Raw genomic sequence first — 23,303 nt, forward strand, 5'->3', positions numbered from 1 at the left:
TCCTCTGGCACTACCCCAGTGGGGGGACACCTAATTAGAGCTGGATGGGATGGAGGGTCAGCCTCCCTGGGAGGCCTCTACTGATAATCATGAAGGATGTGGTAAAGGGAGTGACCACTCCCTATCATCAGATAGGGATCAAAGCACTGGCTCCCCACTCAGTCTACTCTGATACCACCTCAGCAAAAAAGGGGGCTGGGGTAGAGGAACACCAAGAAGTCTTAGTCCTTGCGGATGGAGGGGGGCGGGGATGGAGTTGCAGTGTACTCTACGGGTTTGGCTAAAGTAAGACATTTCCTGTTTAAACATTTTATGTTTTGCTAGGCGAGGTGCCCTTTGCTTTCCTTTTCTTTTGGCTAGTGAGAGCAGGCTCCTCCTGGGTTTTTCTTTCCATGTCCATTGGCATTTCTGGGCTGTTGACTTCTCGAACACCCAGTCCAGGGCCGTATGAGGCAAAACAAAACTAGGCAACTCACCATTGTGTTGTTCCCCAGGTTCCGAAGCCTTTGGCCACTCTATCACCTTCTCTCCTTCTTTCTGAGTCGTCTTATGTTTGTTTTATATATGATGTCCAGGGCTCCATTTGTCTGGAACCAGAAATCCTACTGTACTTACTTAATTTTTTTCTTAAAATTTTTTTTCTGGCCTGACCAGTGTGGTTCAATTCCAGATCAGGGCACATGCCCGGGTTTCAGGCTTGTTCCCCAATACAGAGCATGCAGGAGGCAGCCAATCAGTGTTTCTCTCATCAATGTTTCTATCTCTCCCTCTCCTTTCTTCTCTTAAAAAAAAAATCAATAAAAACATTTTTTTAATTCTTTTCTGGCTGCTAATATTGACTCAATTTTCTGAACACATTCAATTATATTTATATATTATCTTAGTCCAAAAGAGGATATTTTTCTTCCTCCTAATGCAGAAAAGGGTGAACTGATTTAGCTTAGACTGATTTTTCAAGAATAACCACCACTAGACAGACACTAAATAGAGAAATTTTCTATCTCATAGTGGAATTGCTTAAAACAGAAAAGTAAAGTAAAAATCATTGGCTTTATTCTGGTCATTACTTTTTATTTGTACAGTAGATCCAATTCTCCTTTGTTAAGCATCCTATATAATAAAAGCCTAATATGCTAAATGTCTGACCATTCGTTTGACCATTCAACCAGTCACTATGATGTGCACTGACCATCAGGGGGCAGACGCTCCCAACCAGTAGGTTAGCTTGCTGCTGAGGTGCGGCTGATCAGGACTGGACAAGATGGGCCAGACACACCCTGGAGCCCTCCTGCGGTCCCTCCCCGGCCCCGATTGTGCACCGGTGGGGCCCCTCGGCCTAGCCTGTGCCCTCTCACAATCCAGGACCCCTCAGGGGATGTTGGAGAGCCAATTTCAGCCTGATCCCCACAAGGCCAGGCCAAGGGACCCCACTGGTACACAAATCAGTGCACCGGGCCTCTAGTATATAGATGAAAACCTCAGTCTCAGGAATTGTTCTTTTAAATATGGCCTCTTGGATTAACTTATTTGGCAGTCAATAATGTTAAAATAGTAAGGCAAAAACCTAACTCTTGACTTGAATGACACTTTCAAACTTTTCTCCTTGAGTGTTTTGGGTATTTCTCTATAATATTTCTTGAGTGGAGGGTCAAGCAAATAATCTGGTTCTTTACCAGTTCTTAAAATATAACTCCGCTAAACAGTCCACATAAGCTCAATTATATTAGGAACCAGTGAAGTGAAGTTCTTCATAAAATGCTTTATTACCTTCGGTCTTCGTAGCATTTGCTGAGTTTAGATAATAAACCTGCACATAGGAGTTACTTAATTTTTCTCTGAGCAGTAATTTACATTTGTGAGCAGTAGCCTCAGTCATTTTTAAAGAGGCAAGAAATAAGATATTCCTACTACTTTTTCTAATTTAACCTTAAAATGTTAGATGTGATTCCGTTCTATAAGAACTCTCCTTTTTCACTCTAGTTACAAATATTACGTTATAGCAATTATTTAATTTTTACTGAGAATTATTATATTGGGTCAGATTTTCAAATCACATTAAAAAGTACATGCAAATATGGTGAGAATGCTATTCCCTAAGGCCATAGCTAATGGTCAGCAATGTTAAACTGGATTCAGAAGCTATATTGTAACCTTGGGCTTAAAAGTGGGCTTGGGCAATGTAGAGGATGGATATCTATTTGAAAGTAGAAGTGAAAAATGTGGTTGTTTATTTTTTTCTGTGGACTCTTCCCCCAATTTAAATTCTCAAGCCCTACAGGTAATATTTGCTAATTGTTATTAGTGCAGTAGTCAGCCACAATAGAAATGTTATACTGCTCTGGAAATCTAGACTACTGCTTCCTTCCAAAGGAGAAAATGGGTTATTTTGCATCTCATATTTTATTTTCTATATGCTTCTTTCCAGAACAAAAAAGGGAGGCCAAAGAGAAAAAACAACACTGTATTCTAAGGATAGATTAAAGGGAGGAAAGAAAGGAGTCCAGTAATGTATTGCACTGACCATAAAGGGGGAGGACGGCCTCCTCCTGCTGACACACAGGAAGGAGGGCGCTTAGAGATGCTGTGTACTGGGTGATGATGTGGTCCCGGACCAGCAGTCAACATCACTCAGAAGCTTGTTGGAAATGTGGAATTTTAGGCCCCACCTCAGATCTATGGTACCAGAATCCTTTGACAAGATTCACAGCTGATTCCCATGTACATTACTGTTTGGGAAGCATTGTTCTCTAGTGATTCTAGGACTTTATTCCAAATCTCAGTTTACTGGCAAAGCATCCCAAGGTTAACCATTAACTGGTTAACCATTCTGTGCTGCAGATTCACTTGTAAAAGAGCTAATAATAGTACTTTGTGTTTTTTATTATTTTGATGAGATCAAATATGAAAATATCTTTAAAGCACTTAGAAGTGCCCACCCCTACGTAGAGGTTATACTGAGTCATCCTCAGATATTTTAATTCAAGTACCTATTCCTGGTGATCAGCATTAATTGTGCAATAGGTGATGGTGGTATCTGTCTCTCATAAGAGAACTCTAATGAGGAATCTGAAGAAGAGAGGAGTGACAAGGACAAAAGTTCTAAGAGCTGTAAGATGAACTATATGAGGAAAGCATAATGCCACTGGATTACTTCGTTTGGCAAAGAGAAGATTAAGGGACCTCTTAAATTCAGTTTACATTTCCACTCAGAAATGAATGGTCTTATATAGCAGCATAAATAGTTCAAATAGACAAATGTAGGAGTCTGAAGAGAGGGAGGTATCATATATATTGATATTGACAGTTTGTGGAGGGTTTTAATTTAATGAAAAGAACAAAGCTCTTCCGCTTGAAGATAGGGAGCAGAATGAGATGGCTTCTTCTTAAGACGCTTCAGCCTGTTCCCCATGGCTGGAGCTAGTAGGCCCAGCCTGGCGTGTTTAGCTCTGCTTCACAAAGCATTGTACACACAGTTTCTCGTCAGAGTCTAGAAATCTTAGTGTGCAGACTGCTTTCGGTGGTCTGTATTGTCAGGCATTTACCTGTTCTGAAATTGGAAATTTTCAAGAGTTTAATCTTTGTTACTGCAGTTCACCTTATAAAGTAACTTCTGGTTGGGGTAGGAGTGTGATAACAGCCTTTCCCCCCCAAATCCCCCTACAATTCTAGGCTAGTGCCTGCAACTTTAAAAAAAAGGCTGAATTGATTTAAAGCAGCTTCCAAATGGAGAAAACATTTCTTCAGATCTAGCTGAAATATGGAACCTTTAAACAAAAGATAAATTTTTAAGCAGGTTAGAAGCAAGAGAAAATGCATGGTTTTCAATAGAAATGTTTTTGTAACCTTGTCTTTAATGTCTACCAGGAATGCTTTAAAATGTATATGCAGAGTATTATATGAAAAGAAAACTGTAAAAAAAATAAAAAGTCTGATCAGTGTGGCACATTGATAGCCTGCTTTTTAGGCTATCCGCATATGAACTTTTAAATTAGGGTCCTTACCTTTAAAGTTGGAGAAATTAACCTTGGGTCTTTATTGTGTAGTTGTTTTCCTGAAAAACCTCAGGGTCTAATGATCTGAGCAAAAGACAGTCTAAATGGTCTCAGTTACACCCTAGCCTGTTTGGCTCAGTAGATGGAGTGTCGGCCTGCGGACTGAAGGGTTCCAAGTTTGATTCTGGTCAAGGGCACATGCCCAGGTTAGAGGTTCGATCCCCAGTAGGGGGCTTGCAGGAGGCAGCCGATTAATGATTCTCCATCATTGATGTTTCTGTCTCTCCCTTTTCCATCCTCTCTAAAATCAATAAAAATATATTTTAAAAAATAAAAATAAATAAATAGTCTCAGTTCCAAGTATGTTTCTACTCTACCTTGTCTGTAACTCTCCAGGAAACAAGATGGCGAATATAATGCTTAGAAAACTAAAAAAGCAAGTTAATTACTCTAACTAGACATCTCTTTATGGCTCACATGTTTGTTGCTGTTTAAACAGACTGACTGAGTAGAGTCCAGAAGAAACTGGGTGTGAGGCACTTGACTCTTTCCCTTTGTAAGTATCCAGAACATTGAGTTTTCCCCTGTTTGTTTTAGAGATTTCTTCTCCTTCCCAGTGATAACTATCATCAGGAAATTGAAAAACTCAGTGGCTTTGCAAGGAATTTGCCATAAATTTCTCTTTTAATTAACAGGGAATTTCAGACTTGTATCAGTGGGTTGTATTCCAGCAGAGATCACAACTTAATAAAAGAGTGTACATACACTCTTGTCTACCTCCGCTAATCAGTTCATCTGGCATCAGTTTTTATTTTACCAACAAACAATTTTCAGTTGCATATATTATCATTGAGTACCAGACTACATATATTATTTGGACCTTAGTGTTCATGTCAGAGAACTTGCAGGGATTTTGAAAGGAGAGAAAAGGACATGCCTGTGAGGAAAATGTGGCATGGTCGGAAAGCATACTTGCTTCAGATGGGAAAATCTTGTGAGATTGGAACAATTTAAAATTTTTAATGAGTCAGTATTTTTAGCCTTCCTCTTGGCTAGTTTAAAGACCACATGGTCTGTCTCTGGTTTGTTTCAATTCTAAACTCAAAGCTAACATGAAATTCAATAGGCACTCCTTTGCCTTGATTCCTTTATTCATTCCTCTAACATTTGTGGCATGTCTTCTGTGTTCTAGAAAGATACCAAGATTAATATACTGTGATTTCCGAAAACATACAAGCCACTTCAGGTAATGATAATATAACTGAATAATTTTAGCTCTCCACCATTCACTAAAAGAAAGGTGCTTAACTCTACCTGGGAGGTCAGTGAAAGCTTGGAGAAGGAGATGAAATAAAAACAAGTTTGAAAGGATAAGTAGGAATTTTGTCACACTGAGGGCAGGCAAATATAAGCAGCATACATATTAGATGCTGTCTTTATATATTATATTATATGGTATGTGGGTGTTCAGAGTGAAAGGAGTACCTGCCCCAGTGAAAATCTTGAACTTCTATGTGTACCTGCCCCAGTGAAAATCTTGAACTTCTATGTTTCCCTGGGAGTCGGTGACAAATCGACAGCTTCAAGTTTCAGCCTCATAGTCAGCTGTTTGTATCTCAAGGTGACCCTAAATAAAACATCTCTTTCTGTCCAGGAGCTTCTTTCTTTGATATGAAAATAACATAACTTTTGTCTATCAAAACATTGGGGGAAATGGTGAACACCTAAGAAATGTCACACTTGTAGCTTCCTCAAGTAGCTTCCTCTACTTTCAGTCTTTAACTGGTATGGCCACTGTAGCATTCGACACAGTTGACCACATCTTTTCATTGATTCCTTTTTCTCTGCCTGCCCTTTATGTTGTTACACTGGTCCTCTTCTCTCAATTTGAACAGTTTTTCTACAAGAGGTTTTCTGTGGTTCCTCGGTCATTTAAGTCCTCTTAGGAAGTGCTAGCATAGCACTACATAATATTCTTGCCACTACTCTCATCAGATGTTATTATAAGTATGTGTTTCATTACCTGCCCTCATAGCTGGATATAGGTTGACTTTGAAAAAATATTAAGCTTATTTAGATCACCGTTCAGTCTGTTGTTGTTACTGTTGTTTTTAAGATGCAGCGTATTCAACAAACTCTTCTAATTACTGTATTCTTTGAGCTTAGTAACCTCTCCTTTCATTATGAACCAGTTCCTCTTCTACAAGCCATCTCTGGTTCCTTTTTTGCTAAAGATTAATAATGAGAATAACGAAGCAAGTGGTTATTTATGCAGTCATGATTGACAAGGTTATTAGAACAGGAATCTGCCCAGAAGTGGTGATTAGGTTATGAAAATGTTACGGAATACTGAAACCAATCACCATTTGTGACATTTAAGAAATACTATTCCCACTTTAATCATGATGACCTGTTGTAAAAGTATTTATACAGAATAATCTCATTGGACAGTAATTTTTATACCAATAGCATACATAATTAAGTGTAAGGGTGAGATTCAGAAATGATCTGAAAGAAATATGGGCCTTGGGAGGAAATTTCCACAATGAGAAGTAAGGAACAGACTCTTGGATAGAACTATCTGTCTCCCAGACACCTGATCTACACAGTTAGGTGACCTTTTATGTTTATCATCTTCATCCTGAGCACTTGACAAGTTTGAGGAGCTGTTGGAAAAGGTACCCCAGGTTAGGTTGCTATGTTCTTCATACTAGACCAGTGGTCGGCAAACTCATTAGTCAACAGAGCCAAATATCAACAGTACAATGATTGAAATTTCTTTTGAGAGCTAAATTTTTTAAACTTAAACTATATAGGTAGGTACATTGTTATTAACTTAATTAGGGTACTCCTAAGGCTTAGGAAGAGCCACACTCAAGGGGCCAAAGAGCCGCATGTGGCTCGTGAGCCGCAGTTTGCCGACCACAGTACTAGACTGTAAAAAATGTAAGAAGGTATATGGACAGAAAATGTCCTCATGATGGTTTTATTATTGAAACACTGACTTAATTAACAGTATTCAAAAACCAAGCAAACAAGACAAAAATCTAATTATATTTCTTTATGTTTAATACTAGTGTCCCGGTGCATGTAAGTTAGGCAGTAGTTATTTTTACCAGACTAATACAATCACTTCTACCCTGTATTTGTTTTCTGTGGATTTGTTTTTGCTAACAGCTTTATTGAGATATAATTCATGTATAATAAAATTCACCCTTATAATGTATATGACTCAATGGTTTTGATGTATTCCTAAAGACAGCATCTACTCCCAGAGTATGTTTATTACCTCCCCCATAAAACTTGTAACCGTTAGCAGTTGCTTCCTGACCCCCCACACCCCTCCCAGACCTTCAGTCACTAATGCACTTTCTGTCTGTATGGATTTGCCTGTCCTGGACATTTCTTTTTCTTCCCTGCAGTTTTTCTCATATACTAGGTACTTAACAAAGTTGGAGAAGGGAACAGAAAGTGGCCATGGATATATGTAACTGTTATTGTGACCTGGTATCCTTAGAACTGAGTACTGTTCTTTCCCCTAGCTCTGTGGTCAGCAAACTGCGGCTCGTGAGCCACATGCGGCTCTTTGGCCCCTTAAGTGTGGCTCTTCCACAAAATACCGACTTCTGTGCATGGGCCACGAAGTTTCAATCACACTGTACATGCGCGCCCGCACGTAGTATTTTGTGGAAGAGCCACACTCAAGGGGCCAAAGAGCCGCATGTGGCTCACGAGCCGCAGTTTGCCGACCACTGTCCTAGCTTATTGGAAGAGGTATTCAAAACAAACAAAAAGAAGAGCAACAGTTTCATATAAATGAAATCATATAATATATAGTATTTTGTGTCTGGCTTCTTTAGTGTAATGTATTCAAGGTTCATTTATTTAGTAGCATGTAGCAATACTTTGTTTCTTTTTATGGCTGAATAATATTCCATTGCATACTAGTAAATATACCACATTTTATTTATTCATTTATTACTTGGTGGACATTTAGGTGTTTTCACTTTTTTACTATCATATAATAAAGAGCTAATATGCTAATGAAACTGGATGGCAGAACAACCTTCCGGAATGACAAGTGGGCGGGGCTGCAAGGACCAAGGTGGCAGCCGGGGGTGCAAGGGCTGAGCCCCTTGCACAAATTTTGTGCATCGGGTTTCTAGTTATGAATAATGCTGCTTTGAATATGTATGTACAAAGTTTTACATGGGCACATATTTTCAATTCTCTTGGCTCACATGGTAACTCTATCAACTTTTTGAGACACTGCTAAATTATTTTCCAAAGCAGCAGCACCATTTTATGTTCCCATCAGCTATGGAGAAAGGTTCTCATATTTCCATATTATTGTCAGTGTTTATTATTGTCAGTCTTTTTTGTTATAGTCATCCTGGTAGATACAAAGTGGTATCTCGTTGTGGTTTTGATTTGCATTTCCCTAATGGCTAGTGATGCTAAGTATCCTTTCTTGTGCTGTTTGGCCATTTGTATATTTTCTTTGGGGCAATGTCTATTCAAGTCCTTCGCCCATTCTTAATTAGGTTAATAGTGTTTATTGTTGAGTCATGTAAGGTCCTCTTATGTTCTGGATATCAGTCCCTTATATATATGATTTGCAAATAATTTCTCTCATTGAGATTGTCTTTTTAATTTCTTCCTTTGAAGCACAAACTTTTAAATTTTGAAGTCCAATTTGCTGAATTATTCTTTTTTTTTTGAATTATTCTTTAGTTGCTGTTTTTTAAGTGGTCCTTACCTAATCCAAGAAACAAAGATTTACTTTTATGAGTTTTATAGTTTTAGCTCTTGCATTGAGATCACTGATCCCTTTTCAGTTAGTTTTGTATATGATGTGAGGTTGAAGTCCAACCTCATTCTTTTGCATGTGTTTGCATTTGTTTTTATTTATTCAAATTTAAATGTTTAGAGAGAAATGTCTCTTAAATGAGATACTCATTGCTACTCTTCGTGAATATTATTTCATTGGTGGGGGTGGAATACTTTTATTGTGTTCATCTGAAGACTGCACTTACCTGCACTCTCACCTAATATGGGTGCATTTCTGTCTCTATTCTGCTTATTGGGATCTGCAGAGCAGCACTCATGGATGCACTTTGAATCCATTTACTAGGTCTTTTTCCCCTTAATTTGCAATCTCACCTCTTCAGCTGCAGTATAGAGAATGCCAAGATCTTCTAAGCCACTATCAAAAATATCTATCAGAACAGCAAGAGAAGCTCACCGTGTCTCTCTCAGTGCTTGATGCTGCCAGAATGCAGGAACAACAGGTAAGCGTCTTTATTCTTACCTTTCTTGTCTTTATTGGATCAGCATGACATCAAAGGAGTCATTTGCCTTTTACTTTGTCTCACAGTATATATAGGGTGAGCCAAAAGTAGATTTACAGTTGTTTGTATGAAAAATACAACAGTTAATAAATAATAATATACAAACTCTGTTTCGGGTACTCACAACTGTAAACCTACTTTTGCCCCACCCTGGAATGTTGTCTTAAAACATGGAAGTGCAGCATGTGATTGAGCCAGTGTCTTTTTTTTAATCTTTAATATATTTTTATTAATTTCAGAGAGGAAGGGAGAGGGAAAGAGAGATAGAAACATCAATGGTGAGAGAATCATCGATAGGCTGCCTCCTGCGCGGCCCTCACTAGGGATGGAGTCCACAACTCAGGCATGTGCCCTGACCAGGACTCAAACCGTGACCTCATGGTTTATAGGTCAATGCTCAACCACTGAGCCACACTGGTTGGGTGAGCTGGTGTCTTCTACTTCCCTCTTTCCCTTTCCTCTCCTGTTCCTGGGGCCCAAGTGTCGGGAAGCAGCTGTGGGTCAGTGGGACGCTCCTGGTTGTGTGAAAGCACAGCAGGAGTGGTAAAGCAGGCTACTGTTCTGTTGCTTAATGAAGATCAGGTGGCCTGTTTGTGCCTGTTTGTTACTCATTGTCCATAAGGAAAACACTAATAAGTCCTTCCTAACTCGTGCTTAAATTTTTAGAATCATAAAAGTGACTTGGTAACTTACAAAAGCTTTAACTGGATAAAATTAAAATATTTTGCATGATTTTATGTTTGTGCGTGTATGTATTAGTCACATAAATATATGAGAGTGTTTGTAGATAAACATGTACATACATTTCATCAAATGGTATATTAAGTGAAGTTTCAGAACTTCGCCAGTTGTGATGTGAAATAAGCTTTACAGACTGACTTCTTGCTCTCCAGGAATTTATTTCATGGATGAATTTAAATTTTCAAATGGATGAAGATAAGTCTTGTATATTAAAACATTTTAGAAAAAAATGTGTAGTACAGTCAAAGTCATTCCTACTGTGTTAAAGCACGGAAATTGTGCTCAGGAATTATCCTCCCCTCTGAATTAGAATCCTGTCCGAATGGCTTTGTGCAGCCCTTCTGAAGGACACCATTGCTGTTCAACGTAGAGGCAGCTGAGCTGCCTCATGTGGGTTAAGAGTTTTGGCCAAGAAAACTCCAGTTTTTAACCTAAAGTTTGGACATATGGAAAACTTAAAAAAAGAAAAGAAAAATAATTTTGCTGGAATGTGGTAAAACTTAGATTTTTAAAATTTTTTTTTCTTTATTGATTAAGGTATTACATATGCGTCCTTATCGCCCCATTGCCCCCCGCCCTCATGCGCTCACTTCCCCCCCCTCCGCCCGTGTCTTTTGAAGTCACAACATCTATAAAAAATGGCCAAAGTATGAATGGTTTATTTGTATTCTAATTTGAAATACTTTCTTTTGTTCTGTTTTCTGAAAACCTAGGCTGTAAAATGAAGAGGAACAGTCAGTCTTGATTGTGTTTATCTGGATTTTTCCTGCCACTTTGAAAACAGCAGGCGGTTTTTAAGGTGGTCATTGCCTATTGCTCCCGGTGAGACAGAGAAAATTGTAGCATGAAGATCAGATGTTTTACTTTTGTTTTGGCGTTTTCCCTTCCTTCCTTTACATGACATAGGTGTGTTAGAGGACACAGAAATGAAGGGCAGCCCATTGCCAAGGGTATGTGAGGGGAGGTGAAGGGGCCTTTCAGTGGCCAGCATAAAGTCTTATGACCTTAAGGATAGACAGTCAAGAAATCAGCACTAGAGGCTCTCAAGGCATCTAGAATCTAGATAAAGAGGCCTTTTTCTATTTCTGAAACTGGGGAAAAGAAAACTTTCTCAGGGATTAGTGAATCTAACATAGTGAATCTTGGAGGTTTCTCTAGAGACCAACCAGAGTTAACACTGCCCTTCTTAACCTTAACTTTGAGGGGCAAAACTAAAAAAAATTTTTAAAAAATCACAAATACTAGAATGAAAATGTTGGTCAAGTATATGGAGACAATAGTATGCCTTCAAAAAAAGATACTTGAATTTTCATTTTGTCTTAATGCTGAGGAAATTTTAAAACCATATTTTCAAGAAGTACCTGGTGGCCAAGTTTTAGGTTATGTCTTGTTTACAATGAAAATGAAATTGAGAGTGAAAGGCTACTTGTAGGCTCTGCCATTTAAACCTAGAGAGGGAAACCACGTTTTGTTTTGAAGACTAAGAGGAGATTGTCACCTGTTTCCTATGCTACCTGACTTGTTCTTTGTGACGAGCTTCTCTTCGCTGACAAAGGTAGGCACCTTCTCCTGTGGGAATTGGGTAAATATGGCCAAGTCTGATTCGGTTAGGAAGGGCGTCATTGTGAAGACTCAGCCTCAGTGAGGACGCAGTTAAGTTCAATGTCCTCTGTGCACTCGCAAGTGGACTGTGCTCATCTCTGTCACCGCATCGTTCTTGTTCTTTTGTGATGATTGTTTATCCACCTGTCTTCTCATCCTGATGTATTGGTCTTTGTACACTCAGAGCCTAACATAGGGTTTGACTCAAATATTTTTTTTTCAAATATATTTTTATTGATCCCCTACAGAGAGGAAGGGAGAGGAATAGAGAGTCAGAAACATCGATGAGAGAGAAACCTCGATCGGGTGCCTCCCGCACATCCCACACTGGGGATGTGCCCGCAACCAAGGCACATGCCCCCGACTGGAATCAAACCTGGGACCCTTCAGTCCGCAGGCCGACGCTCTATCCACTGAGCCAAACCAGTCAGGGCGATTCAAATATTTTTTAATAAAAATTATATAAATAACTTATTTATTATTATTTTAGTTTCCACCCACCACCATTTATCCTGACTATACCCTCTTCAACCCCCTTCCCCCCATCCCACCTCCCCTTTCCCCAGCGATCACTGCACTGTTGTCCATGTCCATGATTTTTTTCTCTTTTCTTTTTTGCTCAATCCCTTCACACACACACACACACCACCAGAACACTAATTCGGGAAGAATATATGCACTCCTATGTTTATTGCAGTGTTATTTACAATAGCCATGATTTGGGAGCAGCCCAAATGTCCATCAGTAGATAAATATATATAATATATATATATATATATATATATATATCTTAATTTTTTTGTAACAAATATTTATATGGTGCATACTGTGCACCAGGTACTATTCTAAGCTTTTAACACATATTAAATCATTTAGTTCCCACAGTAACCCTGTGAGGTATTATCCCTGTTGTATAGAAGAGGAACCCCAGATAGAAAGAATGAGTGGCTTGCCCAGGTCATACAGCTAGCAAGTCTGCCTTATTGTTTTTGAAAAAAAGAAAAACTTAAGATAGCTAAAAAAAATGTTTGCTTTAAATGTCCTTGTTTCTATGGCTAACCTTCATTGGCTCTTAATCTGACATACGGTTTTTGAGTACCAGAGCACAAGTATAGTAGAGATGGTGGGAAACGATTTGCTTTTCCTGTGAGTAGCCACAATGTCAGGTAAACATACATTTTAATTTGCTCTCAAAATAAGTTGTGTGTGTGTTTTTGTGTGTGTTTTTTAAACCTCATCTCCAGATGTTGTGATGGAGATGGCAGCAGTTCATTCTTCATGAGACATTCATTTGACTTTGAGGGACTTGTTCTGTTTCTTCTTTGCATTGGTTGCCATCTGGCTCAAATTGCATATTACAGGTTTTGCTTATAGTATTATTAAATCCATAGTTCTACAGAAGAATGCCCTGTCTTATGATTTTCTTTTTCAAATTCTGCCATTTCCTTGAAAAGAAATTGGTCCATTTACAAGGTGAATTGTTCTTTGCTTTTCTCCATTCTCTTTCTTGCTTTGCCTCAAAGATAAATGCATTTTACATTCATTTTGGAAATCATTACAAGTTTTTCATGGTGCATTCTACAAAGGTTTTTCACTTGTTCTGTGTAGATTGAGATATTTCACTGGTGTGTGTCTGTTACTCCATTTCCTTATCTTAAGAAACAGTGCTCAGTGTAGCCTTAGTCTTGGATATGGGAGAATCTCGTAACCATGGTTTTGACCAATGTACATTTTAGAATATGACTTTTCTTATCATAATTGAATGGTATTTCTTTTTTGTGAACCTGAGCTTAAACAGTGTCACCTCAAACTGTGATCTTATAATTTCTATTTCAGTCGTATTTGATAGGCTGCACCATTTTAGAAATGTTAGTTTATCCTCATTTCTCCTTATCTATATTATAAAAATAGAGTGACTGTAATGCCGTAATGGCATAACAACCAAACGACCGGTCACCAGGAGGTGCATTGTTGGGTCTTGTGGCGTGGCAGGGGTCTGGGTCCCGCCGGCGCAGCGGGTTGGTCTCTCGCGATTTCGCGTGCTGGGCCTCTAGTATTATGATAAAACATAGGCAGCATCTGAATAGCTGTATTTTTAAAATGTTAGTATTCAGGTCTAACTTATTATTTTTCTTATCTCTCTTTTTTTTTTTTGGTAAATGTACAAAGGTAAATTTGGAATGTTCTTGAGATTTCTCCATTTTCTATAAAATGGATAAAACCATTATCACTTTTTAGCCAGCAGCAGTGGATATTAATGAATCTCTGCTGTTCTCATCTGGCCATTATATTCCATTTTATTAGTATTGTTTCTCTCTGGTTCCTTTTCTGTTGCTGCTCATTATTTCCTCTTGTTTCTCTTTCCCCCTTCCATTCTTTGGCTTCTCTTTATTTTCCACCAAGTCTCTAGATGCTTTTCAATTTCTAATTCCTCTCTGGCTTTTGTTTCCATCATTCTGTCTGTCCTACTCATTTAGGGAAGCTTATATTATTTCCTTTCACCTGCATTTGGAAGAATCCCTAAATAAAGGTCTTCACCTGTGATTGTGCCAAAATTACTTAAATATATGTCTCATTACTTCCACTGCCACTACTCTATGCCAGCCGTGGGCAAACTACGGCCCGCGGGCCGGATCCGGCCCGTTTGAAATGAATAAAACTAAAAAAAAAAAAGACCGTACCCTTTTATGTAATGATGTTCACTTTGAATTTATATTAGTTCACACAAACACTCCATCCATGCTTTTTTCCCAGCCCTCTGGTCCAGTTTAAGAACCCATTGTGGCCCTCGAGTCAAAAAGTTTGCCCACCCCTGCTCTATGCCATAGAATCTTGGAGCTACAATCCCTGCAGTTTTAAAAAATATTTTTGAGTTCTCTTTAGTTGAGAGTCATTTGCCATATCTACTTAGTAATCATAGAATTAAAGATGTAGTCTAGTGCAATTTGGAGTTGTAAGTTAAGAGCTGGTGTGCATGCTGCTATTTTCCTGTCACACAGAGATGACCTGAGAATCTTTATTACAGTCCCAATAGCCACTGTTAGTCCATCCAAGTTGGCACAAAATTGGTTTTCATTCCTGGTTTAAAGATCTTCCAGGACTTCTGCCTCCAGACAACAAACTACATGAGCCATGCAATTGCCTGAGGATGCTACCCAGGTAGAGGAGCCCAAGTAGAGACAGGTGGTCTCCATGAGCTGAGAAGATGGAGCTGGGAGCTTGAGGAGACCAAGGTGGGGTGAGATTGCAGAGCAGAAAACCAGTGAGGGGAGAGCTGCAGTAAGAGGGTACTTCAAACTAATTTTAAACTAGTTAATGATCAAGCATAAGTATGAGAATAATGAGTCTGGGGGAAAGAACTACCAGAAGAGGGAACAATTCTTGGAACTTACATAGGCTGGGAATAGATCTTGTTTGTACCAAGCAGTCTGGCACCAGGTACAGTACTTAGAAGGGTATTGCATCAGAAAGGGCAAACTCAATCCTAGACTAGAAGGTGCTTTGGTTCTACCTAACAAAACTTAAAAGCAATACTTGAGATAATTATATGCTCTCTGGTTTTTGTAGGTTTACCACTTACATCTTAGAGTTCTACTTTGGGACTTTTTAACATAAACTTACAGCGGTTAATGCTACCCTAGTGTCTACTCACAGAAATCTGTTAACTCACTTTTCTTAGACTGCCAGAGTTTCTTTCAAAGTGTTCATGAAATCTCACAACTTTTGCTCATGCCCAGTGGCAGTAAAGATTCAAACCTAAACCTTGGGATCTCCAGGTCAGTGGTCTTTCAGTTGCACTTCAGCTGCTTAGTTGGAAATAGGATTGGGATTCTAATTTTACTCTTCTGATAATTCAGTCGTGTGCACTTGGATAAGTCATTTAATTATTCATTTTTTGAGATACAGAAAATGAGACCACAGAGGGAAAGAGAAGAAGAAAGTATAAGGTCCTTTCTATTCTAACGTTTCCTTATTTTCTTATTCAATTTTTCTTCACTTTGTTTGCCCCTTGCTGAACCTTCTCCCACCCACCCCTTTTTCCTTTTTTACTTTTTCTCACCAGCTAACTCTCCTTACAATGAAGATTATGTGAAAGCTGTCTCTACTGAGTGGCGCATATACCGCAGAAATCCTCTCAGGGTTTCAGTGAGCTTTCCTTGTTGGCAGGAGCCATTTTCTGTTTTCCCACCAGCAGGATGTCACTCAGATTCTACTTTCTCTGTCTCTGAACACCGTACTCAAACTGAAATTAATTTTTGTGATCGTCATCTTGAACATGCTCAGCCAGAAAACTTAATTCTAAATTTTCACAGACAAAAGCAATTGTCTTCTTATTCTTTTAGACTTCTTGAGATTTCTCCTTTTCATGGGTAGTTATTTAATGACAAGTCTGCCCTTTTCTACAGCTCTAAATTAACTATTTTTAAAAAATCACATTTCCTTAGGACCTTTGAACACTGATTGAATTAGATGGTGGAGGTGAGGATGCAAGGCAACGGTACATAGTTTCTAGTTCTGATGAGGACAACAGCGAGTCATTGTGAAGCTGCTGAGTTACAAGAGCAGCTATAACCATATTTTGTATTGAACTATAGTCCTGATTCTATTCATGTTTAACTTATGCTGCCACTTTTGTCTTTCTTTTCCATTTATTTTAGCCCCATTTTGCTGTGCATCATGATTTCTCAGGAATTTTCTTGCACAGAAGAAAATTAACCATATGTTTTTCCTTAAATAGAAGCCAATTTTCTAAACAGAAAATAGGACATTTCCATTTGTGGCTAACAGACATAGCTGGAAAGCCTGTGGCCGATTTTATTCTGGGCCCCTTTCTTTCATAAGTCTGATGTCCATATGGGAATACTTCCACACCATCCAGCCTTCTGTGTCCCCTCCTCCTCCTTCCTCCTACCTCACTTTCTCATCATCAGGCATCAGCCTGATATTTCCAGTCAATATGGGGTTGTGTTAACCCAGTCATCGTTTCCTATTTAAGTAATGTCACCAATATAGGAATGATCTTATTTAATAAGAACATACTTAAATAAACTAAATAATTAAGAACAGTAGTGATTTAATGAGTTATACACTATTGGGGAGGTAATAGAAATTCATGAATATTAGTAATAGATGCATGCATACATACATGGATGGATCGATGGGGGAGGAAGGCGGATTTATTTACAGTGGAATGCTGAAAGGCCAGCTGGAAAATGTGGGAGGAGTGCTAAAGTTGGAAAATCATTCTTTTGAAACCATGGGAAAGATGGGATCAAGCTTTGAACACTGATTGAATTAGATGGTGGAGGTGAGGATGCAAGGCAACGTTACATAGTTGCCTTGGACACAGAAGGCTGGATGGTGTGGAAGTATTCCCATATGGACATCAGACTTATGAAAGAAAGGGGCCCAACGTTACATGAGCAGGCTATCAGTGTGGCCTTTAAGCATCTCCCCTTAGACTACTTAGTAATTGCGAGGGAGTAAAAGGAAACAGTAATTATACAGTGTGTGGGGTTGGGGGGAGGTTTCCAGGAAATCAAAATTAACATCTCCAATGAGAGACAGGTGGACTCTTATGTCTCCAGATGTTAAACTTTGGTAACACATCACCTATTCAGTATTCCAACTGAGAATGCATAACCTAAATCTAAATCGTAAGGAAACATCAGACAAGCACAGAATGACAAACCTCCTAGTAAATAAAGGAGGGAGAGGGCTGCCTACTTCAAAAATGGAAATATTCTAGATTAACAGGGAATTAGGAGATATGACACCTAGCCCTACCTGGTTTGGCTCAGTGGACAGAGCATTGGCCTGTGGACTGAAGGGTCCCAGGTTCGATTCCGGTCAAGGGCATGTACCTTGGTTGTGGGCACATCCCCAGTGTGGGGTGTGCAGGAGGCAGCTGATCAATGTTCTCTCTCATCGATGTTTCTGACTCTCTATTCCTCTCCCTTCCTCTCTGTAAAAATCAATAAAATATATATTTTTTTTAAAAAAGAGATATGACACCTAAATGCAGTGTCTGATCCTAGACTGTCTATCATGTAACATTTGGAGGAATCCTATATAATAAAGAGGTAATATGCAAATTGACCATCACTCCAACACACAAGATGGCCACCCCTGTGTGGACACAAGATGGCCACCACAAGATGGCCAACAGGGGAGGGCAGTTGGGAGGGACCAGGTCTGAAAGGGAGGGCAGTTTGGGAGGGACCCAGGCTGGCAGGGGAGGGCAGTTCGGGGCAATCGGGCGGGTAGGGGAGTGGTTAGGGGGTGATCAGGCTGGCAGGCAGAAGCGGTTAGGGGCAATCAGGCAGGCAGGCAGGTGAGCGGTTGGGAGCTGCAGTGCTGGATTGTGAAAGGGATGTCCGACTGCCTGTTTAGGCCTGATCCCGGTGGGCAGTTGGACATCCCTCTCATGGTCCCAGATTAGAGAGGGTGCAGGCTGGGCTGAGGGACTCCCCGCCGCCCCCCCCCCCCCCCCCCGCACTAATTTCATGCACCGGGCCATAGTATACTATAAAGAATATTATTAGGTCAGTTGATAAAGTCAGAATATGGATGATGGATTAGGTAAAATTTTTGAAATTAATTACTTTTATTATGTAAGAGAACATTCCTATTCATAAGAAATGCTCACTGAAATATTTAGGGATAAAGGTCATGAGGTGTGTAAAGTTACCCTCAAATTCTTCAGAAAATATATGTATGAATATGTGCAAGTGCTGAATGTGGAAATGATAGAAAGGAAATAATGTAGACAATAGGTAAATCTGGGTCTAAAGAGTATATGAGTGTGAATGTACTTTTTCTTGTTTGTTTCTAAATAACTTTCCCAAATTAAAAATAACCAATTAAAGCTTTTGTCCCCCTCAGTTAGAATTAATGGCCAATAATTTTATAGTCCTACCATGTGGCTACTGTAATTACTGTATTTTTATATGTGTCTTGGATATATGCTTACTCTTTGCCATGATAGAAAGCTGCTGGATTAGGATGTCATAGAAAATAAGCAAAACAGAGAAAGACATAGATCTCTTGTGAATCCAGCTACCTATAAGTGGAATAGCTCTGAGAGCTCAGCTGTCCAGTAGAACTATGATGATGGAGCTGCTCTACGTATGCACTGCCATATAGTAGCATGTCAGCAGTGTGGCTGTTGAGCACTTGAAATGTGGCTAATGAGGCTGAGTTTTTAAGTTAATCTTAACAAATTAAATTTTAGTAGTTTCCCATGGCTGGCGGCTTCCATATTGGACAGTGTAGTTCTGGGTGGTGATGAAGCCTGGCTATGAGAAGTTTATATGTTCCCATAACAAGCTGACAGTTTTAAGAGATGAACTAGTTATGGCTGGGCTTGTTAGTTTAGGTGAGATCTGTCCTTTTCAGAAAGAATCTGGTATATTACACATGTTTTCACCTATCCGTTGGTAGAAAATTTTATTGTTGAATACTAAGGAATGAAATCAAATGAAAATTTTAATGTCAAAATGAAATATTATTGCAGGTGTTTCACTGAAGTAGATGGGGGTTTTTCCTGTTAGTGACTTTTTCTGATTTAAGAGACACAATGGATGTGTAGAAGGAGGAGGAGGGTAGGAGGACACAAGGATGCGGTAGTTGGATGATTTAAGAAAAAAATGCAAGATACTCTAAATGCTACAGGAGAAGTACATTAAGTCTTTTTTGACACACATTTGAATAGACGAGATGTTATCTAAGTTTCTTTCCAGCTCTAACTTTTATGGTACTAAATTTTAGGAATGCTGAGCAGGAGGAAATCTCTGAGAGTGCAGCAGTCAGATTAATTTAAGATTTCAAGCTCAGCGTGTGACTTGTGTTGTTATATGATCTTAATCTCCCAGGCCATGTGAATGATTTCTGTTTTGCTAAGTAAATTTATTTCATTTTAAATGGAGCATCGATAAAAAGAAAACTCTGGTAAATATTCCAAGAATGTGGTATCATCCTGGTTGCTTTAATAGCTTTTTTAAGAGTGATAATCATGCTTTATATTCAGTCAGCTATAAATATACTCCTTGTAGAGGCAACATGTTAAGAGTGTAGGCTAACGGAAGTGTAAACATAAAAGGTACTGTGTGTCTCCCTGAATACATTACTGTTTAGCACTGATGGACAAAGGAGCAACTTGAAGCCTCAGTCCCCTGCTCCTTCATCTTTCACTGCATCATTAGGCCTCTCAGTGGCATTGGCAGGTAATACTATTCTGCTTGGTTAGCCAACCACGTTGGTAGCTTCAGTCTTCTTCCAGACTGAGCCAAGACACACTAACGTTTTCAGTTTAATGCTCTGTTGATTCATAAGTCTATTGCTCTGTTTAGCTTATACCTTTGCAGTGATCAGAGCTTTCAAAAGGTGTATAACCTTAAGCATTTTGCTCTGCTTTGGGCATGAAATAAGAGTTTGCTGAAAGCCTGCCTGCTTGACAGGTTGAGTGACTACTATTTTCTCTCTATCCTTATGCTGTTACATAAATGAGTTTTGTTCGGTGCCTCTTCCCTCAGAGCTTTTGCCTGAACACTCAGAATACTGTCTCAAAGAGAAGGACTCCCAACTGGAACTGTGTACCACCTTCACCTCACTTTTTTAAAGTAAGGGACTATATTAATCAATTAAACCCACAAACTGGGTGTATCAGGATTCCCAAGACCACTCCCAAGTTTGTTGGTTTACTACGTTATGACAAATAGTAATGCTCCCAGCTAAGATTTATTATAGTGAAAATATACAAAACGATCAACAAAGGGCAGAAGATACTTGGGGTGAAGTCTGGAAGAAACCAGATACAGTCTTATAAAAATCTTGTCCAAGTGGAATCACATGAGATGCATTTAATTCCTCCAACATCTAATGATGACAACATATGTGAAGTATTCTCTACCAAGGAAGCTCATTAGGGACTCAGTGCCCAGGGTTCTTATTGGAAGCTAGTCATGTTTTATAGATGCTCAATATCATTTACCTTCTATCTAGAATATATTGATTTCCAGACTTCCAGAAAGAAAGCACATGTCGAGCATAAACCATATTGTTTACAGAAACCACTTAGGACAGTAAAATACCCTTATCATTTAGGGAATGGTGGGAATACTCCCAAAATCCAGGTTGCCATAATGCCAGCCAAGGGCCAGCCTTACAAGCAGCCTTTCTAAAGATAGTCTCTGACATGCTATGTTAATTCTTTTCTTCGTCTATATATGCCTCAATCACATACAGACTTGGAACTTTAACCTACTTATAACTTTCCTTATGTCTAATCTCTCTACAGTCTTTTTTGTTATCAGTATCACTTAGAGATTAATAGAAATATATGTACTATGCACCTACTCTTTTGCCTAATGGGGCCATTTCTATGTCTTCAGGTTATACCACCAAATCTTTCCTCTTCATCCTTGCCACTGTTTTTTTTTTGTTTTTGTTTTTAATTTGCCTTGTTTCGTTCTTCAAGAATATGGTTTCATAGTTGCATCTGAGCCTTTAACCACAGATTCCTTTCTCCCTCAAAGCTGCAGGTTAATATTGTCTGAAAGAAGATTGCATGAATACCTACCAATATGCTTAATTTTTAGAAACCTTAGAGTTGAACCTATAGCACCCTAGGGAAGCTCTTATGTCTATTATAGATATAAATTGTAGGTATTATGTGAGCAGACTGAGAAATAAATTGGGCCTTTAAATCAGGTCTAAATGACTGTCATTGCATACTTCCAAGTGATTTAAGATTTAAGAATAAAGAAAATGCTTTATTCTGCTGGTAGTATCCCAGTTAAAAGCATTTGGGTAAAGATGATAGGAAAGAGATATGGAAGTGATGAAATTGTGGTAGTAAACAAAATAGGAGTAGATGATGCTGCCCTAAAAACTGAGTGAAGGTTAGCATAGAAATAAGATATTACAGTAATAGGGACATCAAATTTATAATATTGAGCATATGCTAGAAGACTCATTGTTATAAATTCAGAATATGTAATAATGTTTGGCCCAAGTGAAGGTAAAGGAGGTAGTGAGAAGTACTATTACTTTGGAGTTAATTTTACCTAACAAGGAAAACCTAATTGGTGAGGAGCAAGTGATAGGAACTTTTCAGAGGAAGTCACCATTTCATTTCAGAATTCATATTAGTAAAATAACAGGTGGGAATATCAACCAGAGGGCCCAGTAGCTTCATTAGTAAATTCTACCAACAGTTAAAGAAATAATCCCAATTCTACATAAAGTCTTCTAGAAAATTAAAGAAGAGGGAATACTTCCAAGTTCATTCTATGTGGCCAACGTCACCCTGATGCCAATACCAAAGATGTCAGTTCTCTCCAAAGTGATTTAAAGATTCAGTGCAATCCCAATCAAGATCCCAGCAAGGTTTTTTCTAATTTCTTAGAAAAGAAAAGGCAAGTTGATTATAAAATTGATATGGAAATGTAGAGGCCCTAGAATAACCAAGACAATGTTGAAAAAGAAGAACAAACTCAGAGGGCTAACACTGCCTAATTCTCAGTCTTATTATAAACCTAGAATGCAGTGTTGATACAAAGATAGACACATCAGTGAAATAGAGAATCCAGAAGCAGATCCAAACAAATATGCCTAAATGATTAGTTGATAAAAGTGCAAAAGACATTTAGTGGATCAGATCCTAACCAGAACCTAGCCAGAGAACATGGCAAAAGATCCTGGACAGAACCTGGCTACAGAACTTCACTGGAGAAGCTAGACAGAACATGGCAAAAGAACCTGGATAGAACCTGGCTGGCGAACCTGGAGAACCTAGCTGGAGAACCTAGCGAGAGAACATGGCACCAGAACTTGGTTGGAGTTCCTAACCAGAACTTCGCTGGAGATCCTGACCAGAACTTCGCTGGAGATCCTGGAGGGAGAACCTCGCTATGCTGATCAACTGAACGCTGACCCCGTGCCATTCCTTCTTCGCCGACTCCGTCCACACCTTTGGGGATCCCTGGACCCGTTGGGGTTGGACCCCAGCAGTCATACAATATGACTATTTTAAATACAGTGGTCACATTGGTTGAGATATTTAAGCATGATTGAAAAGAGTTAGCTTAGAACTGCTTAAGAAATTGGTGTATGATGTAAAAAGTTCAGTACAGAAAACATGAATGCAATTCAGTTGTATATAATAAATATTGTGTGAACATGAAGGCTTAGGTTGTGTGAAAAGGAAGGAGAAGGAATGAAGAAGTGAGACAAAGTGCAAGAGCAACATCCTGTTTCTTGATCTGTTAACTTGGTGGTTACATGGGTGCGTTCACTTTCTGAAAATCCATTGATTGATGTGCACTTTTGTGTGATCTCATACACAAAAAATGCTATGCAAAAATCTCTTTTAAAAAAAAAAATTAAATCTTTATTGTTCAGATTAAAAAAAAAAAAAAAAAAAGACATTTAGTGGAGAAGGAATAATCTTTTCAACAAATGGATGTCTCACAATTGCATATTCAATGCAAAAGAAGTGAACTTGGATCTGTAACTTATCCCATATATAAAAATCACCTCAAAATGAATCATAGACCTAAATGTAAAACCTAAAAGTGTAAAGCTCCCAGAAGAAAACATGAGAAAATCCAAGCAA

The 23,303-nt window shown here is 38.8% G+C and overlaps 1 protein-coding gene across 6 annotated transcripts in view; it reads left to right on the top strand.

Annotated features, from left to right (window-relative positions):
* Window positions 1–23,303, top strand: part of KIAA1328 (KIAA1328 ortholog) — a 160,133-nt gene that overhangs the window by 43,799 nt on the left and 93,031 nt on the right. For 4 of the 6 annotated variants that reach the window (XM_070421012.1, XM_070421014.1, XM_070421013.1 and 1 more), the window contains one exon: window positions 9,156–9,283. In XM_070421012.1, the coding sequence (XP_070277113.1) occupies window positions 9,156–9,283 (128 nt within the window). Of the gene's footprint in view, window positions 1–9,155; window positions 9,284–11,603; window positions 11,640–23,303 lie in introns of those variants that run through there. The other 2 variants (XM_070421016.1, XM_070421017.1) reach the window with 2 other exon arrangements.

Source organism: Myotis yumanensis, unplaced genomic scaffold (assembly GCF_028538775.1).
Source record: "Myotis yumanensis isolate MYYU_CA2020_CCGP unplaced genomic scaffold, mMyoYum1.0.hap1 SCAF_7, whole genome shotgun sequence".
NCBI classification, from domain to species: domain Eukaryota; kingdom Metazoa; phylum Chordata; class Mammalia; order Chiroptera; family Vespertilionidae; genus Myotis; species Myotis yumanensis.